A 16465-nucleotide genomic window follows, 5' to 3' on the forward strand; every position below is an offset into this window, starting at 1 on the left:
TCCTGGGTTCTATAAGAAAGCAGTCTGAGCCACACATGCCTTTAATCACAGCACTGGGGAGGCAGAGCCAGGTGGATCTCTGTGAGTTCGAGGCCAGCCTGGGCTACAAAGCAAGTTTCAGGAAAGGCACAAAGCTACACAGAGAAACCCTGTCTCAGAAGAAAGAAAGAAAGGAAGAAAGAAAGAAAGAAAGAAAGGAAGGAAGGAAGGAAGGAAGGAAGGAAGGAAGAAAGCTGAGCAAGCCATGAGGAGCAAGCCAGTAAGTAGCTCCCCTCCCTGGACTCTGCATCAGCTCATGCCTGGGGGTTCCTGCCCTACCCTGTTTGAGTTCCTGTCCTGACTTCCCTCAGTGATGGACTGTTTACCTGGAAGTGTAAGCTGAAATAATTCCTTTCCTCCCCAACTTGCTTTTTAGGAAGATCTAGACAAGAAGTACTAATGTATTTTCTCACTTATGCTTTTCAGAGTTGGTAGGCGGCTCTGGGGGGAGTGTTGTGATTCTTAGGTGTGTTTTGATCTAGTGGGGAACATAAAGCCAGGGTCCAGCTGCCTCTAAAGTAGAAGGCTGAGAGGCAGTCTGTGGGAATATGAGCCTACAAGGAAACTTCACAGGCTATAGATTCTGAGAGACGGGAGGCCCAGCAAGGGTCTGCCAGTGGCTCAGTTCTTTCTGGCAGTGAAAGCAGCCTCTCCACTGTTCAAATCTGTGTCCTGTCTCCTAAGAAAACCTTTCTTTCCTAGACTCTCTACAGGGTCTGGTGCTAAGCTTTTCACTTAAGAAGAGTGCTTCCCTGGGTTGCACTTTAGAGAGTTGTATCAAATGACTGCAAACCACTTTCAAAACCTTAAGTGGACAAACACAACTGTGACATGTTTAATTCTTATTACAGCAGTTGGTGCTCTTAACCTCTGAGCATCTCTCCAGCCCTTTAGTTTGTTTTTTGGGACAGGGTTTCTCTGTGTAGCCCTGGCTGTCCCTGAACTAGTTCTGTAGACCAAGCTGGCCTCGAATTCAGAGATCTACCTGCCTCTGCCTCCCAAGTGCTGGGATTAAAGGCGTTGCACCACCATGCTCTGCTACATTCTATTTGTAGTTCAGTTTCTAAGTATCACAGTGAAGCAGGGGACAGCAACCTGGTGACTTATTTGATAATTCTATGAGCACACTTCACTGTCTATTGGTTAGGGCTATCAGATAAAAAATAGGTTGTTCACTCTGGAGAGCTGGCTCAGAGGTTAAGAGCACTGACTGCTCTTCCAGAGGTCCAGAGTTCAATTCCCAGCACCCATATGGTGGCTCACAACCATCTGTAATGAGATCTGGCGCCCTCTTCTGTATACATAGTAAATAAGTCTTTAAAAAACAGGTTGTTCAACTAAATTCATATAAACAAGTAGTTCTTAGCATAAGTATGTTCAAAACGTAGATGAGATATTCTTGCACTAAAAGATGCTCACTTTATTTGAAATTCAAATTTAACTAGGTGTCTTGTAATTTTATTTGCTGAACCCCACAACTTTGCCATTATTTTAACATGAAGCTATGAGGCTCGCCTAGGTTTGTGCTGCTTGGTAAGCACCAATTCACTAGGTTCCCTGAAATAGGAAACAAAAACCATTGTCATTACAAAATATTTGGTGTGTAGCAACAAAGAGATCTAAGAATCTTGCTCCTTTGAGGAACCCGTAACTGACGCTGTTGCTTTGATTGATTCCCGCCCCCCTCCGTTCTTCTCTTCCAGCAATCTGAAAGAATTGCTTGATCACTTTTGAAGTCCCGCCCTTTTGGCTATCCCCAATGGAGAGTAAGCTGTTACTCAAAAGAAGACGACAAAAGCGTCAACGTGGAGTTGAGAGGGGCGGAAGTAGTCAGATTTCACTGAGGGCCGTAAAGCAGATAGTGTTTTCACCTTCCGGATAACGACAGCAGATCCGACTCTCAGTGCCGGCCTTCCTCGTGCCGGACCCTTCCTAATTCCATTTCCGTCCCCATTCCGGGCCCTTCCCTATCGTCGCCCCCTTCACCTTGGATCATGTTCAAGAAGTAAGGACACGCTGTGGCCTCCATCGGCTGCTCACAAAGGCGGTGGGGGTGGGGGTGGGGAAGAGGGCGAGAGCAAAGGTCCTCTTTCTCTCCCCCGCCCCTGCCATCCTGAATCCCTAAGATTTTTTTGTTGTTGTTGTTATTGTTGCTTCGTTTTTTAATAGTATTATGCTCTCACTCAGGACTTGGAACACTTCTTTAAGCTTTCCATTTCTAGTCCTCAATCGGGGTTTGGCTCTCCCGCTCCCATTTTCTTTCTCCTTAACCCTGTTCTGCCCCCTCCGGCAGTGCTGTCTCCATTCCTAGGTTTCTACCAATCACATCCTTGCTTTGTGATTTAGGGGCACATCCTCCTTAGCTGAGAGGAGAGCCCTGCACTCGCTACCATATGTTTATTAGTTATGAACTGAAAAGGGGAAGGCTTGACTTCCTGGGTCATGGCAGCGAAGGAGTGTGGGTGACAGGAAGCAAGCATCCTATCAAACCTATTGCTTAGCTGCCAGATTAACCTTGTCTTAAAAACGTGATAGCCCTGTGTGCTAGTCAGTGTAAGGAAGACAAAATTCTTTGGAAACCTACCCAGTGGGTTTGTCTTTCAGATTTGATAGACGCAAAAGGCAAAGGGGGAACATGGGAAAAGGAAGGTGGGTTTTGTGCATGAAAATTTGAGCAAATCTTGATACGGCTCTTAAAATTATTATCACCATTTCTTAAAAAACAAAAGAAAAAAAAAACTCCGCAGACTATGTAACCTGCTAGGGCTCATTCTTTTGCTCTTCTTGGGTTGGTCTTTTGTATTTTAATGTGTGAAGTTTCGTTTAGATTTTAAAAAATAGGTTTTTATTATGGGTGGGAGTCTATTTTTTCCTTTGAGAAAGAATTTTCAGTAAAAGGCATTTGTGTAGCTGATAACAGATTCTAGCATAACAATTGCTCTGCCCCCATTAATTGCAGCATGCATGGCAATTTATTCTAATACTATCTTAAAATGTTGGTTTTGTATTGTATAAGACAAATGGAAATTGGTGTTTTAAAAGCAATTTATAATTATTTTAGGCATGAGTACTTGCTTGGGAGTAGATAATTAATTAGAACCTTACTTTTAGGTTTTCTGATTCTTTTGCTTAGCAATGACTTTTTTTTTCCTTGAAAAAAATCATTTGCCAGATTTGATGAAAAAGAAAATGTGTCCAACTGCATCCAGTTGAAAACCTCGGTTATTAAGGGTATTAAAAATCAATTGATAGAGCAATTTCCAGGTATTGAACCATGGCTTAATCAAATCATGCCTAAGAAAGATCCTGTGAAAATTGTCCGATGGTAAGTCATTGTTTTTCTCCATGTAAAAATCAGAGTAGCTGAATATCAAAGATTAGGTTGTTCTCATTCTAAATGGAATTATTTCTGCATTAGCTATTGATAGACTAATGATGAGAATAGACAGAATTTATTCTGACCTTGTCTTGTTTCTATTTTCAAATCTTATCTACATATATGAAAAATGTGTATCTTTTTATGATACTTTGTTTTATCAAAGACTTGTTTTTATCTATAATTGGATTTCAGTTTACTCTTGACAGATTTATTACTTGACAATGGAATTTCAATAATAAAATGTGGAATTAAATTAAATTGGCTGTAGCAGGTCATATTTCCTCTCTGTCCTCTCTACTAGACAGGTATTTTTTGGTCATGATCTTTACTGGATTAATAAGCTTAATGTATCCTTGTATGTGGTTATAATTTTTATAGGATTTTGACTTACATTCACTTTTGAAGGAAAATATCTAACTTGTGACATTTCTCTTACAGCCATGAACACATAGAAATCCTTACAGTAAATGGGGAATTACTGTTTTTTAGACAAAGAGAAGGGCCTTTTTATCCAACCTTAAGATTACTTCATAAATGTAAGTCTTGTTAGAAACATGCATTTGGGAATATAAAAATACACAAAAGTAGTTGACAATTATAGGAGTGGAAAGTTACTTTTGATAGTTTATTTATTAGTGCTAAGTAATAAGGATTATAAAAGTAAAGTGGATCCTCATCTTGTGGTAAGTCTGAAAAATGCAAATTCTCTTATGTATTAGAGAAAGCCCTCTCCCTACAAAAAAAGCATTCATTAGTTTATCCATTCAATAAAAGCCTGGTGTGGAGACTCACAGATGTATTCACAGAACTTGAGAAGCTGAGGCCAATCTGGGCTACTAGGTAATACCCTGCTCCCAAACAAACAAAGTCCCTAGAAATATTAATTCAGTAATTATTTAGTGAACTTTTTATATGGTTGGCACTAGGGGCTAGTTACTAAGAAGTGTGATTGTAAGCAAAGACAGACATAGTCCCCTGTCCTTATTGTAGTTAGAAGAATAGACCAGTATGTAATTGTAAACATATATATTCATAAACTGATAAAGGCTTGGAAGATTTTTCATTTTTTTGTTATTAGAGTTCCCTAATAGATAATTCTGTGTATGGAAAAGCATTGGGTAAATGTGGAATTCCCATTTATTATTGACTGAGTACACGAACAGATGTCATGAAATCAAATAATGTTTATTTCATGCATGCATATTACAAAAAGTTGAAGGAAGATATAATTACAATGAGCAAGAACTTTTCAAATGGGAACTAAAATTTTTGCTTTTTAGTTTGGTATTGTCAGGAGGCAGTAGGAAAACTAGTGACTTATAGACTCTAGTAATGATGGGCAATGGTGATTGAATTTATCTCTTTGTAAAAACCAAATTCATTAAATCACAAGGAGATACATTTTTATACTTTCTATCTATCTATCTATATTTATTTATATTAAAAAAATTTTTTTTGAATGCCGAATGCCGTTTATTGAAGGAGGGAGGAGGTCTTAAATACAGGCTTACAGCACAATGGGAGAACCCCGGAGGGCAGAAGTTTGTGATGTTTTACAATCTTGCATGTAAGCTCTTAATGCCCAATATGCAGGATACACAACCAAGGAACTTTCCTTAAGCATTCAGGAGGGTGGAATCTCACAGGGAATTAGCATAGGGAAGATATCAAGGTCAAGGTCAGATAGCAAGGCAACAGTTACCCAAAATGGGGGCCAAGGCCCTACATTCCCCCCCCCCCTCCTTTTACTAAAAAAATGAGCTTCTGACTTAGGTTGCGTGGGACGTCAGCAGGTCACTTTACCTGTCATGGAGACACCTGTCCAGGCCACACAGGCACTTTGTCTTAGTGGTGAGCGCCCCCAGGCATTACCTGTCTCTGAATAGTCATTATCATACAGGCTCAAACGTGCGAGAGCTGCAGAGTTAACTGTTGTCAAAGAAGGAAATACAATGTTTTTGGAGCTGAGAATCTAACCCAGGGCCTTGGGATTGATAGGCAAGTGCTGTACTACTGAGCTAAATCCCCAACCCCATGGAGATACATTTTTAATTGCCTGGTGTTACAGAGGTCAGGAGTAGCAAAACTGTTTGGTGAATTTTTTTTCAGAGCTAAGGATCGACCAGGGCCTTGCACTTGCTAGGCAAGTGCTCTAACACTGAGCTAAATCCCCAACCCCATGTTTGGTGAATCTTTAAGGGGGTGAAATTTTAATATTTATAAAACTAATTATAGGGCTGGAGAGATGGCTCAGAGGTTAAGAACACTGGCTGCTCTTCCAGAGGTCCTGAGTTCAATTCCCAGCAACCACATGGTGGCTCACAATCATCTATAGTGAGATCTGGTGCCCTCTTCTGACCTGAAGGGATATATGCAGGCAGAATACTGTATACAAAATAAATACATAAATCTTTAAAACTAATTATAATTATTCAATTAAGCATTGATTTCTATTAGATTAAGATAGAAATTAAATTCTGATGCAGTGGGAATAAGTTTTTGTTGTTGTTGTTAGTGTTCTTTGAGACAAACACTAGGTAACCAAGGCTGGTTTTGTACTTCTAATTCTCCTGCCTCTACCTCTTAGGTGCTGGGATTATAAAGCTGTGCCACCATACCTGGTTACTGGGAGCTTAGAGAAGCTTACACATTTCTCTAGGAGCTGGAGAGATGGTTTAGCAATTAAGAGCACTGGCTACTCTTCCAGAGGTCCTGTGTTCAATTCCCAGCACCCAAATGGTGGCTCACAACTGTCTGTCAGTAGTGCCATGGATCTAATGCCCTCTTCTGGTGTGCATAAATGCAGACAAAATACCCATATACCTAAAATACATACCTACATAAATCTTAAAAAAAACAAAGCCAAGCCAGGCGGTGGTGGTGCACACCTGTAATCCCAGCACTCGGGAGGCAGAGGCAGGTGGATCTCTGTGAGTTCAAGGCCAGCCTGGGCTACCAAGTGAGTTGCTACACAGAGAAACCCTGTCTCAAACAAACAAACAAACAAAAAACCAAAATAAAACCAAACCTCTAAGCCGTCATCATGTGAAAGCCTCTAGAAATTCTTTAATTGTTGGTTTATAAGTTGTTGGCATACACACATAGATACTTTCTTTTAAGATTACAAAAAGCATATATGCACTTAAATGTGGGAAATCACAGGAATAGGAAACTAATAAGCAAGTGTATTCTTGTAAGCCAGAGTTAACTATATTCAGTGCATTGGTATACTCTTATCCACTTTCTTTTCTATGTTGTATGCAGACGCTTTCAGTTTTGTTTCATTTTGTGCTGGAGATTGAACCCAGGACCTTGTGCATGCTAGGCAGGCACTATATACTGATAAGCACAACCTTTTTTGTTCTTTTAAAATTGGTTTCTGCTGGGCGATGGAGGCGCATGCCTTTAATTCCAGCACTGGGAGGCAGAGACATGCGGATCTCTGTGAGTTCAAGGCCAGCCTGGTCTCCAAAGGGAGTTCTAGGAAAGACGCAAAAGCTACACAGAGAAACTCTGTCTCGAAAAACAAAAACAAAAAAACAACCAAACAAAAAAAATTGGGTTCTCTGCTACTTAGTTTTCTCTATTAAGATTCTGCATTGGTAAATCATAGGCACTTGCAGTTGGTAAATCACTACTAATAACATTAATAGTCATAAAAGTTCTTTTTATACAATTCTATATGCTTTCCCAGATCCATAATGTCAAGTATTTACTGTTCACTATCATACAGAATAAATTTACTGCTTTAAATATCCCCTGTGGTCTACCTGTTCACCCTTTCTCTCTCTCTCTCCTTTTTTTTTTCCAGAGCTGAGGACCAAACCCTGGGCTTTGCACTTGCTAGGCAAGCGCTCTACCACTGAGCTAAAACTCCAAGCCCACCCTTTCTCTTTCTAGTAACCACTGATTTTCTTTTTTTAGTTTTTCAAGACAGGGTCTCTCTGTGTGTAGCCTGGCTGTCCTGGACTCACTTTGTATACCAAGCTGGCTTCACACTCAAAGATCTGCCTCTGCCTCCTGAGTATCGGGATTTAAAGGCTTGTACCACCACACCTGGCCACTGATCTTTTATTTCTGTTGTTTTCATTGACATGTTGTTTTGTAAGACTTAAACACTACTCTTTGGGGGGGTGGCTTTCAAGACAGGGTTTCTCCGTGTAGTTTTGTTACCTGTTCCTGTCCTGGATCTTGCTCTGTAGACCTGGCTAGGCTTGAACTCACAGAGATCCGCCTGCCTCTGCCTCCTGCGTGCTGGGATTAAAGGTGTGCACCACCACTGCCTGGCTTTCCCTCTGTATTCTTTAGGACAGATTCAGAAGTAGAGTTACTGGGTCAAAGAGTGGAACTCTTTTCAAGGTTTTAATGCATGCTGCTAAGTCATTCTAAATGAAGCTTTGAAGCACTCTACTTGGGTGTTTATTCCTATACACTTTTCTTGAAAATATTTATTCACTTTCTCAGTTAGGACAGTGCTTTGGCTTTTATTTTGCAATAACGAGTACTGTAATTTTGGAAAATACTTGTTTATGTTCTTTGCCATTATCTTGAGTCTTCAGTCATATTAATTTGTATAATTTATTTCTTCTCTTGTAGATCCTTTTATCTTGCCACATCAGCAGGTTGATAAAGGAGCCATCAAATTTGTCCTCAGTGGAGCAAATATCATGTGTCCTGGCTTAACTTCTCCTGGAGCTAAGCTTTACCCTGCTGCCGTAGATACTATTGTTGTATCCTTCCCAGAGTTTAACTACTGAAAATTGTTCATTGGATTCTTGCCATTACTGAAAGATCTATCATCCAGGAGAATATTACATGTGCTTTTAATTTTTTTTTTTTTTTGAGCTGAGGATTGAACCCAGGGCCTTGTGCTTGCTAGGTGAGCGCTCTACCACTGAGCTAAATCCCATTTTTATTAGTTTTTTTTTTCAGAAATGGTAGTCTCACTCTGTAGCCAAGGCTAGCCTTGAGTTTCTGCTTCTGCCGCCCCAGTCTCTTGAGTGCGGGGATTACAGGCATGTGCTACCACACCTTGTTGAAGGAGACTTTTAATTTTGGCTAAAGAGAAATGGGAGATAAACTCAAATCAACCAGCTTTGAATTTTTTTTTTCTTTTTTCCTTTTCTTTCTTTCTTTTTTTTTTTTTTAAGACAAGGTCTTACTATGTAGTCGTGGCTGGACCCCAAACTCAGTATGCGGTCCAGGCTGGTTTAGAACTCACCATGTATCCCAAGTTGGTCTCAGATTGATCAGAATTGTCCTACCTCTGCTTCCTAAATGTTGAGATTATAGGATTATATGGTGGACTAAAGGAGGCATATTCTTGACCCTGAAAAGAAGTGAGAGATAAACTTGGAATCAAGCAACCTTTTTATTTCTTTTTGACAAAGTGTCTCATATAGCTCAAGGTGGTCTCAAATTTGTAGTTAAGGATGCTCTAGAATTCTTCCTGCCTCTACCTTCCAAGTTCTGTAATTACAAGCATGTGCCACCATCTTGCCCCCCCACCTTTGTTTTATTTAGGCAAGGTGTATGTATACAATGTATTGTAATCATATGTACTCCTCTTACCCATAATTACATTCTGTCTTTTTTTTTTTTTTTGAGACAGTCTTACTGTATATCCTTGGCTGGCCTAGAGATTTTTATGTAGATCAGGCTGGCCCTGAACTCACAAAGATCTGCCTGCCTCTGCCTCCTCAGTGCTGGGATTAAAAGTGTGTGCTACCACCGCCCAGCTCTTTTTTTTTTTCACTTTTTTAAAATTTATTTTTCTATTAGCAGCTTGATGCAGTAAAAATTCTTATCCTAATAGTGAAATCTTTGATTGAGGCTTGTGTAGTAATTGAGTAAAACCAAACCTTTTTATAAGCCACAGTCATCCTAGGGTCCCCCCTGCTAGGTAGCTTCCCTGGGTCTGTGGGTGCAGTTTGATTGTTTTTTTGCTTTACATCTAGAATCCACTTATGTGAGTAGATACCATGTTTGTTCTTCTGAGTCTGGGCTACCTCACTCAGGATGATATTTTCTAGTTCCATCCATCTGCCTGCAAATTTCATGCCGCCCAGTTCTTTTTTCTTTTTTTTTTTTAATTTCTTTAAAAAACCGTTCTAGTGTGTGTGTGTGTGTGTGTGTGTGTGTGTGTGTGTGTGTGTAGGTAAGAGTACAACTTTGAGGAGTCAGTTCTCTCTTTCTGGACCATCTTGCTCTCCCTTTTTTATTTCTTGATGATAAATTGTGTTTCATTTTACGTGGATTCATAGAAGCTAATTGAAAAATTATGAAGGAGTTCTAGTATCATTGCAGCCTGTTTATAATAATCATAATCAGATCAGGATGCAGTCTGAAACTTGATTATGAATAAGTTATAGGTAATATGATTGGATCCTCTTTTGTACATGAACTTGCCACTTTAACTTTTGGTTTAACTATCCAGATAGAGTGGAGTAAAAGCAATTAAGAGGGAACAGGTACAGTTTTTCACATCTCAAGCAACAACTCTACATTAGGAAAAATACTAAGAGTCCTCAACATTTATTTTTAAATTCACTTTTATGGGCTGGAGAGATGGCTCAGTGGTTAAGAGCACTGACTGCTTTTCTAGAGGTCCTGAGTTCAATTACCAGCACCCACATGATGGTTCACAACCATCTGTAATGAGATCTGGCGCCCTCTTCTGGCCTGCAAGGACACATGCAGGCAGAACACTGTATACATAGTAAGTAAATCTAAAAAAAAAAAAAAGAATTAAAAAAAATTCACTTTTACATTGCCTGTATCTTGTGTTATGTAGCTTGGATTAGCCTGGAACTTGATAGATAGCCCGGGGTAGCCTTGAATCTTCCTTTCTCAGCCTCCCAGTGCTGGGTTTACAAGCATCTATTACTATACCCAGCCTGAAAATTAACATTTAGGTGGTTGGTTTGGACTTGAGAACTGTGTAGTTTTATATTTGAAGATAGTCTTGATATGCAGCACACACCAGCCTTGAATTCACAGTGATCCTCCTAGTTCAGCCTTCAGCTTCCCCAAGTACTAGGATCACAGGTGAGTAGCACCGCTCGCCTCTCTCTCTCTCTGAAAATGTTTTCAGATTTTTAATATGTCCAACTTGAAGATATTCAAATAGATTTTTTTTTTCTTTTTGAGAAAGTCTAGTCTTGAATTCTTGGTGATCTGCCTGTATTAGCTCTGAAGTGTTGGATCACAGGCATGAGCCACCTTATCTGGCTAGGACTTTCGTTTGTTTTTTTAAAACAGGGTCTCTCTTATATAGTCCTGGCTTACTTTAAAGAGATCCATCTGTCTCTGCCTCCCAAGTGCTGGGATTAAAGGCATGCACCACCACTCCTGGCTAAGGATGAATTTTTAAATATACCTCATTTTAGATCGACTATCTTAGTTTGTGTTCTTACAGGTCTCATTAGAAAAGAAGGTGGCAGATATTAATAATGAATGTAATAAGGCAAATAAATGCATTTAGAGACACTGCAATGTCGTTTTAAAAAAGGAACAAGTGAGACCTTCTTAAGAAATAACTACAAACCAGGCGATGTCAGCATTTGCCTTTAATCTTAGCACTCGGGAGGCAAAGGCAGGAGGATCTCTGAGTTCAAGGCCAGCCTGTGCTACAGAGTGAGTTCCTGGACAGCCAAAGATACACAGAGAAACTCTGTTTCAAAAAACCAAACCAAAAGAAAAGAAAAGAAAAAAAATAACCACAGGAGCAAAAAAATCAATATAATCTATTCAACTTTTTAAAAGAAATGCACATGGATCTGTATGTAGTGGTATCTACCTGTATTCCCACCACCTGGGAAGCTGAGACAGGACAAGTACCATGAGTTCAAGGTCATGCTGGAGTACATGAAACTTTGGCTCAAAACCAAACCAGAAATAGAAGAACTAGTGACAAATTGAGCCTGCTTCAAATCAAGGAATTGTCTTCATGTAGGGCACAGCTTGTTATGTTGGGCTTTTTATTCTTTTTGAGACAGCGTTTTACTATGTAGCCCTGGCTTGCAAAGAAGTTGCTGTGTATACCAGGGTGGCCTCAAATTCACAGAGATCTTTTTGCCTCTGCCTCTTAAACATGGGAAGTAAGGGTGTGACCACTACATCTGGCCATGCTAGTCTTTTAAGCCATGATCACACTTAATGACTCCTATTATCTATCTTCTTTGTCTAGGGAGGAAACCCAATTTTTTTTTCCAGAGCTGAGGACCGAACCCAGGACCTTGTGCTTGCTAGGCAAGCGCTCTACCACTGAGCTAAATCCCCAACCCCCCAATTATTTTTTTTACTTGTTTGGTTTTTTTTTTTTTTTTTTTGGTGCACCGTTCCTGGAAGTACTGCAATACAATACCAGGTCGATGCTTGGAGTGGACAGAGCAAGCTCCTATTCCAACTCCCATTCCCCAAAATCCATTTAATATATTGTCCTTGGATAGAGGACGTATCAGATATTAAACTGATAAGAACAGATACAACACTTGATCTTAGCCAAAAGGCCGAGAAGGGATTACTTGTTTGTTTTTGAGACAGGGTCTCATGCAGCCTAGGCTGGCCTGGAACTCTTGATGATCTTCCTGCCTCCACTTCCCAAGTGCTGGATTACAGGTGTATGCCACCGTGTCTTGCCTCTTTTCCCCCCCCCCCACACCCCCCCCCCCCCATTTCAGGATCTTACTTAGTAGTTCAGACTGGTTTTGAGTTCACAATCCTGCCCCAGCCTCCCAGGTCCTGATATTATGGAGGTGCACCATTGCACCCCTGCTCCATACAGTTTAAATGATATAGTTATTCCATGAATAGGACTAAGTGATTATGTAATGTATCATTTCCATTTTTCAGCAATGTTTCATCTGTATTATTTATAAAATAGGTTTTTGTCCATTAGGACAGGAGTCCATTTGCTTTGTCATAGAGTGGTCATTTGCCTCATGTTGAGAAAAGGAGTCATAATTGGTGAGAACAAGGAAATCAGTATGGAGTGTTGGAATGCATTTAAAGATGTGTCTTAACTGGATGTGGTAGCTTACACCTGTAATCCCAGCACTTGGAAGGCTGAGGCAGGTAGACTGTCATTAGTTTGAGGCCAGCTTCAAAAACAAAAATAACAGGGTGTAGTGGTAGGTACATGCTTTTAGTACTCAGGAAGATCTTTGAATTTTAGACCATCCTGGTCTACATAGTACCAGCGCAGCCAGGGCTACACAGTGTGACATTGTATTTTTTTTGTTTGTTTTGAAGTGTATTCTGTTCCTTGTGCTCAAAAGAAGGTTTTCTCTTTTGTGGCATTTATACCTAAAGGATAGAATAAGTTGTATATGTTAGATACACACTGCATTGACGTAGATACGAGTCACATACTAGGTGCTCAAATTTTTGTGCTACACTGAATGGACCACTGGAAAGCCAATGGAGAAAAGTATTCTATGAGGACAAGGTTACCTTTTATGTTCATAGATTTAAACAGTGGTGTGTTTTAAGCTCTGAATTTTTCCTTGACTGGAAGATTTTCCTAGTACCTAAACTTTACTGTCACCCCCCCACCCTACCCCCTTTTGGAGATGCGGTTTCAGTCCTTTGAAATAGTAGATTTATAGGAATTACAAAAACTAGTAGAGAGACTCTGTATATTTGAACTCAAAACAAACAATGCAGCATAAAACAGAAGCTTTGAAGGACAACCAAAATCATTGTTTCAGTTGTATAAAGGTTGAAACTGTTACAAGGGGTTCATCAAAACAGAATGGAAATATATTTTTTGAGATAGACTTTTTTTTTTTACTTTTTTTAGAAAGGTTTATTTCTTTACTATGTACACAGAAGAGAGTGCCAGATCTCATTATAGATGGTTGTGAGCCACCATGTGGGTCCTGGGAATTGAACTCAGGACGTCTGGTAGAGCAGTCGGTGCTCATAACCTCTGCGCCATCTCTCCAGCCCCATGGGATAGTCTTGTTACGTAACATAGAACTGACCTTACTAGCTGTGTAGCTCAGGCTGTCCTGCAATTTATGGTTTTCCTTCCCTAACTTTCTGAGTGTGCCAATTATCAGCTCGTACCTTGCCAAGCTGGGAATATAATTATTATCTTATGTGATATTTATATAAAGCCACCAGTTGGTGGTGGTAATAACTAAAGCAATTGATAAGTATTTCACAGATTTTAGTATTTATCTACAGTAAGTTTTATCTTCTTTTTGCCTGACTTTCTGGTTTGGTTCATAGGGAGGTACGGTACTGATATTTGGCTTGAAACTATAGTGATTGTTTAATTTAGGATTGATTGGATATTTACATTGTACCCAAAGACTCCTAGGTTCCTGCTCTTAAGGAATCAGTGGTCTAGGAGAGAACAAAAGATGGGCTCTGGTGGCAAAACAATCATTGTTTCTCACACTTCCCTTCCCCAAATTGAGAAAGAGTTTTCTTAGCTTGATTTCAGGCAATCATGGCAGAAGGAAAGCAACATGCTTTGTGTGTTGGCGTCATGAAGATGTCTGCAGAAGATATGTAAGTCTCACTTTAGGCTTCCTTTACTGAAATATGAGTGGTAGCTCAGGCAGCATCAGTTACAGGTGAAGTTTGATGTCATTCATACCACATCTTATAAATAGCTAAGCAAAGTAGCTCATTTCTTAATTGTCCTAACACTTAGGAAGCCATTACAACTCATTCTGTCTTCAGAGTTACATTCTTAAGCGTTTTGAAATTAAACATGTGCAAAAACAGGTGTTATATACCTATGTATATGGTACTTTAGGATTTTCTCTTTAGTATCTAGATTTAAGTCAGTGATAGAGGGTGTGTATTTTACTGCTAGTTTTGAAAACACTAATACAGCTGGGTGTAATAGTACATGACTATAATCCTAGTTCTTTGTGAGGTGGAGGCAGGGGGGTTGTGAGTTAGAGGCTGATTTGGGACTACAAAGTGAGACTTGGTCTCAAAACAAATAATGATATAGTTCAGCATTATTCACCTTTTTATATTCTGATCTGGTGACAGAAGAAATGTAGCTTGTTTCCAACATATAGAACTGAAATTCTACTAATTTTGCTTTGAGATTTTTAGTGTTGCTGTTTTTCTTACTTTGTTGGTATCATTCTGTTTGATTGCTTGTTTTACTGCTAAAGTCAGTATTTTTATTTACTTTCTGGGTGCCCACCCCCCTGCCCCAGACAGGGTTTCTCTGTGTAGCCCTGGTTGTTCTGGAACTCACTCTGTAGACCAGGCTGGCCTTGAACTCACAGAGATCTGCCTGCCTCTGCTTTCCAAAGTTCTGGGATTAAAGGCATTTGCCACTGACATCTGGCTATTTTTTGAGTGTTGGAGACAGGGTCTTTTGTAGACCAGGTTGACCTTGAACTCACCAAGCAGTTGAGGATGACCTTGAATTCCTGATCTGCCTCCAGTGCTGAGATTACAGGTGTGTGCTACCTCACCCACCTTTAGAATCACTTAAATATGATTTTCAAAAGTGATTATGTGGCTCGGTGGTGGAGTGCTTGTGTAGCTAGCATGCATGAGGCCCTGGGTTTGATTCTGTAGTACTACAAAAAAAAAATAGCCAACTAAAAGAAAAGTCAGATCAACCAAATCCCCAAACCCCACAAACTGCCACAGAGTACTGTAGTTTAATGCAGACAATAATATAATAGCAAGAAATTTCCTACATGTTGCTCAGTGATTATAAAGTAACAAGACACTTTGGGTTGTGTTTCTTACGAATGAATAAGCCTATAAAACTCATAAAACCTGTTTATGTATTTTTTCTTTCTACAGTGAGAAAGTCAACAAAGGAATTGGCATTGAAAATATCCATTATTTAAATGATGGGCTGTGGCATATGAAGACATATAAATGAGCCTTGAAAGAAATGTGCTTGGGCTAAATATGGATATTGTGCTATATCTGTGTTTGTGTCTGTGTGTGACAGCATGAAGACAACACCTCTGTGCTTACGCTGAATAAATTCTGTGGATGCTAAAATTCTGTTAGCTTCAGAAATTATTTTAACTTAAACACAAATTATAATTGGGTAGCCAACTTGGACATTACAGGATATCTGGTGAGTAATTCAGCAGACAACTCAATGTCCTATTTAGGTTAACAATAGAAGATGATTTGGTAAATATGTTTGCCAGTTGATGGTGGATTCCTAGATAGTTTGTCTAGTTATGTGGCTAGAAGCTAGATTTGGAATTTGATTCCATTATTCAGAGGCACCCAGCAGTGTTTCCATGTGTATGTGTGTGTGTGTTGTTGTATGTGTGTGAATGTGTGTGTTGCTGTTGTTGTTGCAGATTTCACTATGGAATGTTCCAAACAGCTCTAAACTATGGGTAATAGTATAATAGACTTTCTTCATCTTCCTGCTTCACTTTAGGATCAATCTTGCTTTATCTATGCTTCAGTTTTCTTCACTACTCCCCAGTTACTATGCAGCAAATCTTAGCCTATTATTTCACCTTTAACTATTGTAATATGTATCTTTAAAAAGATAGTCTTTAAAAATAGAATCACATACCCTGAGAATACTTATTTTCTAATATGATCAATTATCTAAACTCATCAGATTCCCTCAATTGTCAAGTTTTATGAACTGTTAGTTTCCTTGAGTTAGGGACAAGACAAGATGCTTATATTGTATTTGGTTGATATTTTTTTTTTTTTTTTGAGCTGAGGACCGAACCCAGGGCCTTGTGCTTGCTAGGCAAGCACTCTTACCACTGAGCTAAATGTCCAACCCTGATAATTGTTTTTATATTAAATCCATATCCTTTTATCTTTGTTAATCATTTAAGAAATGTAGGGGGTGCTGGAGAGATGGCTCAGAGGTTAAGAGCACTGACTGCTCTTCCAGAGGTCCTGAGTTCAATTCCCAGCAACCACATGGTGGCTCACAACCATCTGTAATGAGATCTGGCGCCCTCTTCTGGCCTGCAGTCATACATGCTGTATACATAATAAATAAATCTTTAAAAAAAGAAAGAAAGAAATGTAGGGTTGGGGATTTAGCTCAGTGGTAGAGCGCTT

At 39.5% G+C, this 16465-nt stretch overlaps 1 protein-coding gene and 1 non-coding gene across 3 annotated transcripts; one reads left to right on the plus strand and one right to left on the minus strand.

Moving 5' to 3' along the window:
• Positions 1 to 1748: 1748 nt before the first annotated feature.
• Positions 1749 to 15509, plus strand: Mcts1 (MCTS1 re-initiation and release factor). 2 transcript variants are annotated; one of them, XM_036174114.1, is made up of 6 exons: positions 1749 to 2044; positions 3212 to 3364; positions 3857 to 3954; positions 8015 to 8148; positions 13872 to 13939; positions 15212 to 15509. In XM_036174114.1, the coding sequence occupies exons 1-6, from the start codon at positions 2034 to 2036 to the stop codon at positions 15291 to 15293; spliced, it is 546 nt and encodes a 181-aa protein (XP_036030007.1). In that variant the 5' UTR covers positions 1749 to 2033; the 3' UTR covers positions 15294 to 15509. The 2 variants fall into 2 exon arrangements, with proteins under 2 accessions (XP_036030007.1, XP_036030006.1); XM_036174113.1 differs by lacking the exon at positions 1749 to 2044 and adding an exon at positions 2092 to 2688.
• Positions 11745 to 11940, minus strand: LOC118574943. The gene has a single exon (XR_004943811.1). It is a non-coding gene; the product is annotated as a U2 spliceosomal RNA (small nuclear RNA).
• Positions 15510 to 16465: the final 956 nt, after the last annotated feature.

The sequence above is a fragment of the Onychomys torridus genome, chromosome X (assembly GCF_903995425.1).
Source record: "Onychomys torridus chromosome X, mOncTor1.1, whole genome shotgun sequence".
In the NCBI taxonomy this organism is placed as follows: domain Eukaryota; kingdom Metazoa; phylum Chordata; class Mammalia; order Rodentia; family Cricetidae; genus Onychomys; species Onychomys torridus.

Bases quoted from the DNA above. Each gene is read 5' to 3' on its own strand.
- Mcts1 (XM_036174113.1), top strand. The intron at 3,955-8,014 runs GTAAGTCTTGTT...CTTCTCTTGTAG, and splicing joins CTTAAGATTACTTCATAAAT to ATCCTTTTATCTTGCCACAT. The intron at 8,149-13,871 runs GTATCCTTCCCA...GCTTGATTTCAG, and splicing joins CTGCCGTAGATACTATTGTT to GCAATCATGGCAGAAGGAAA.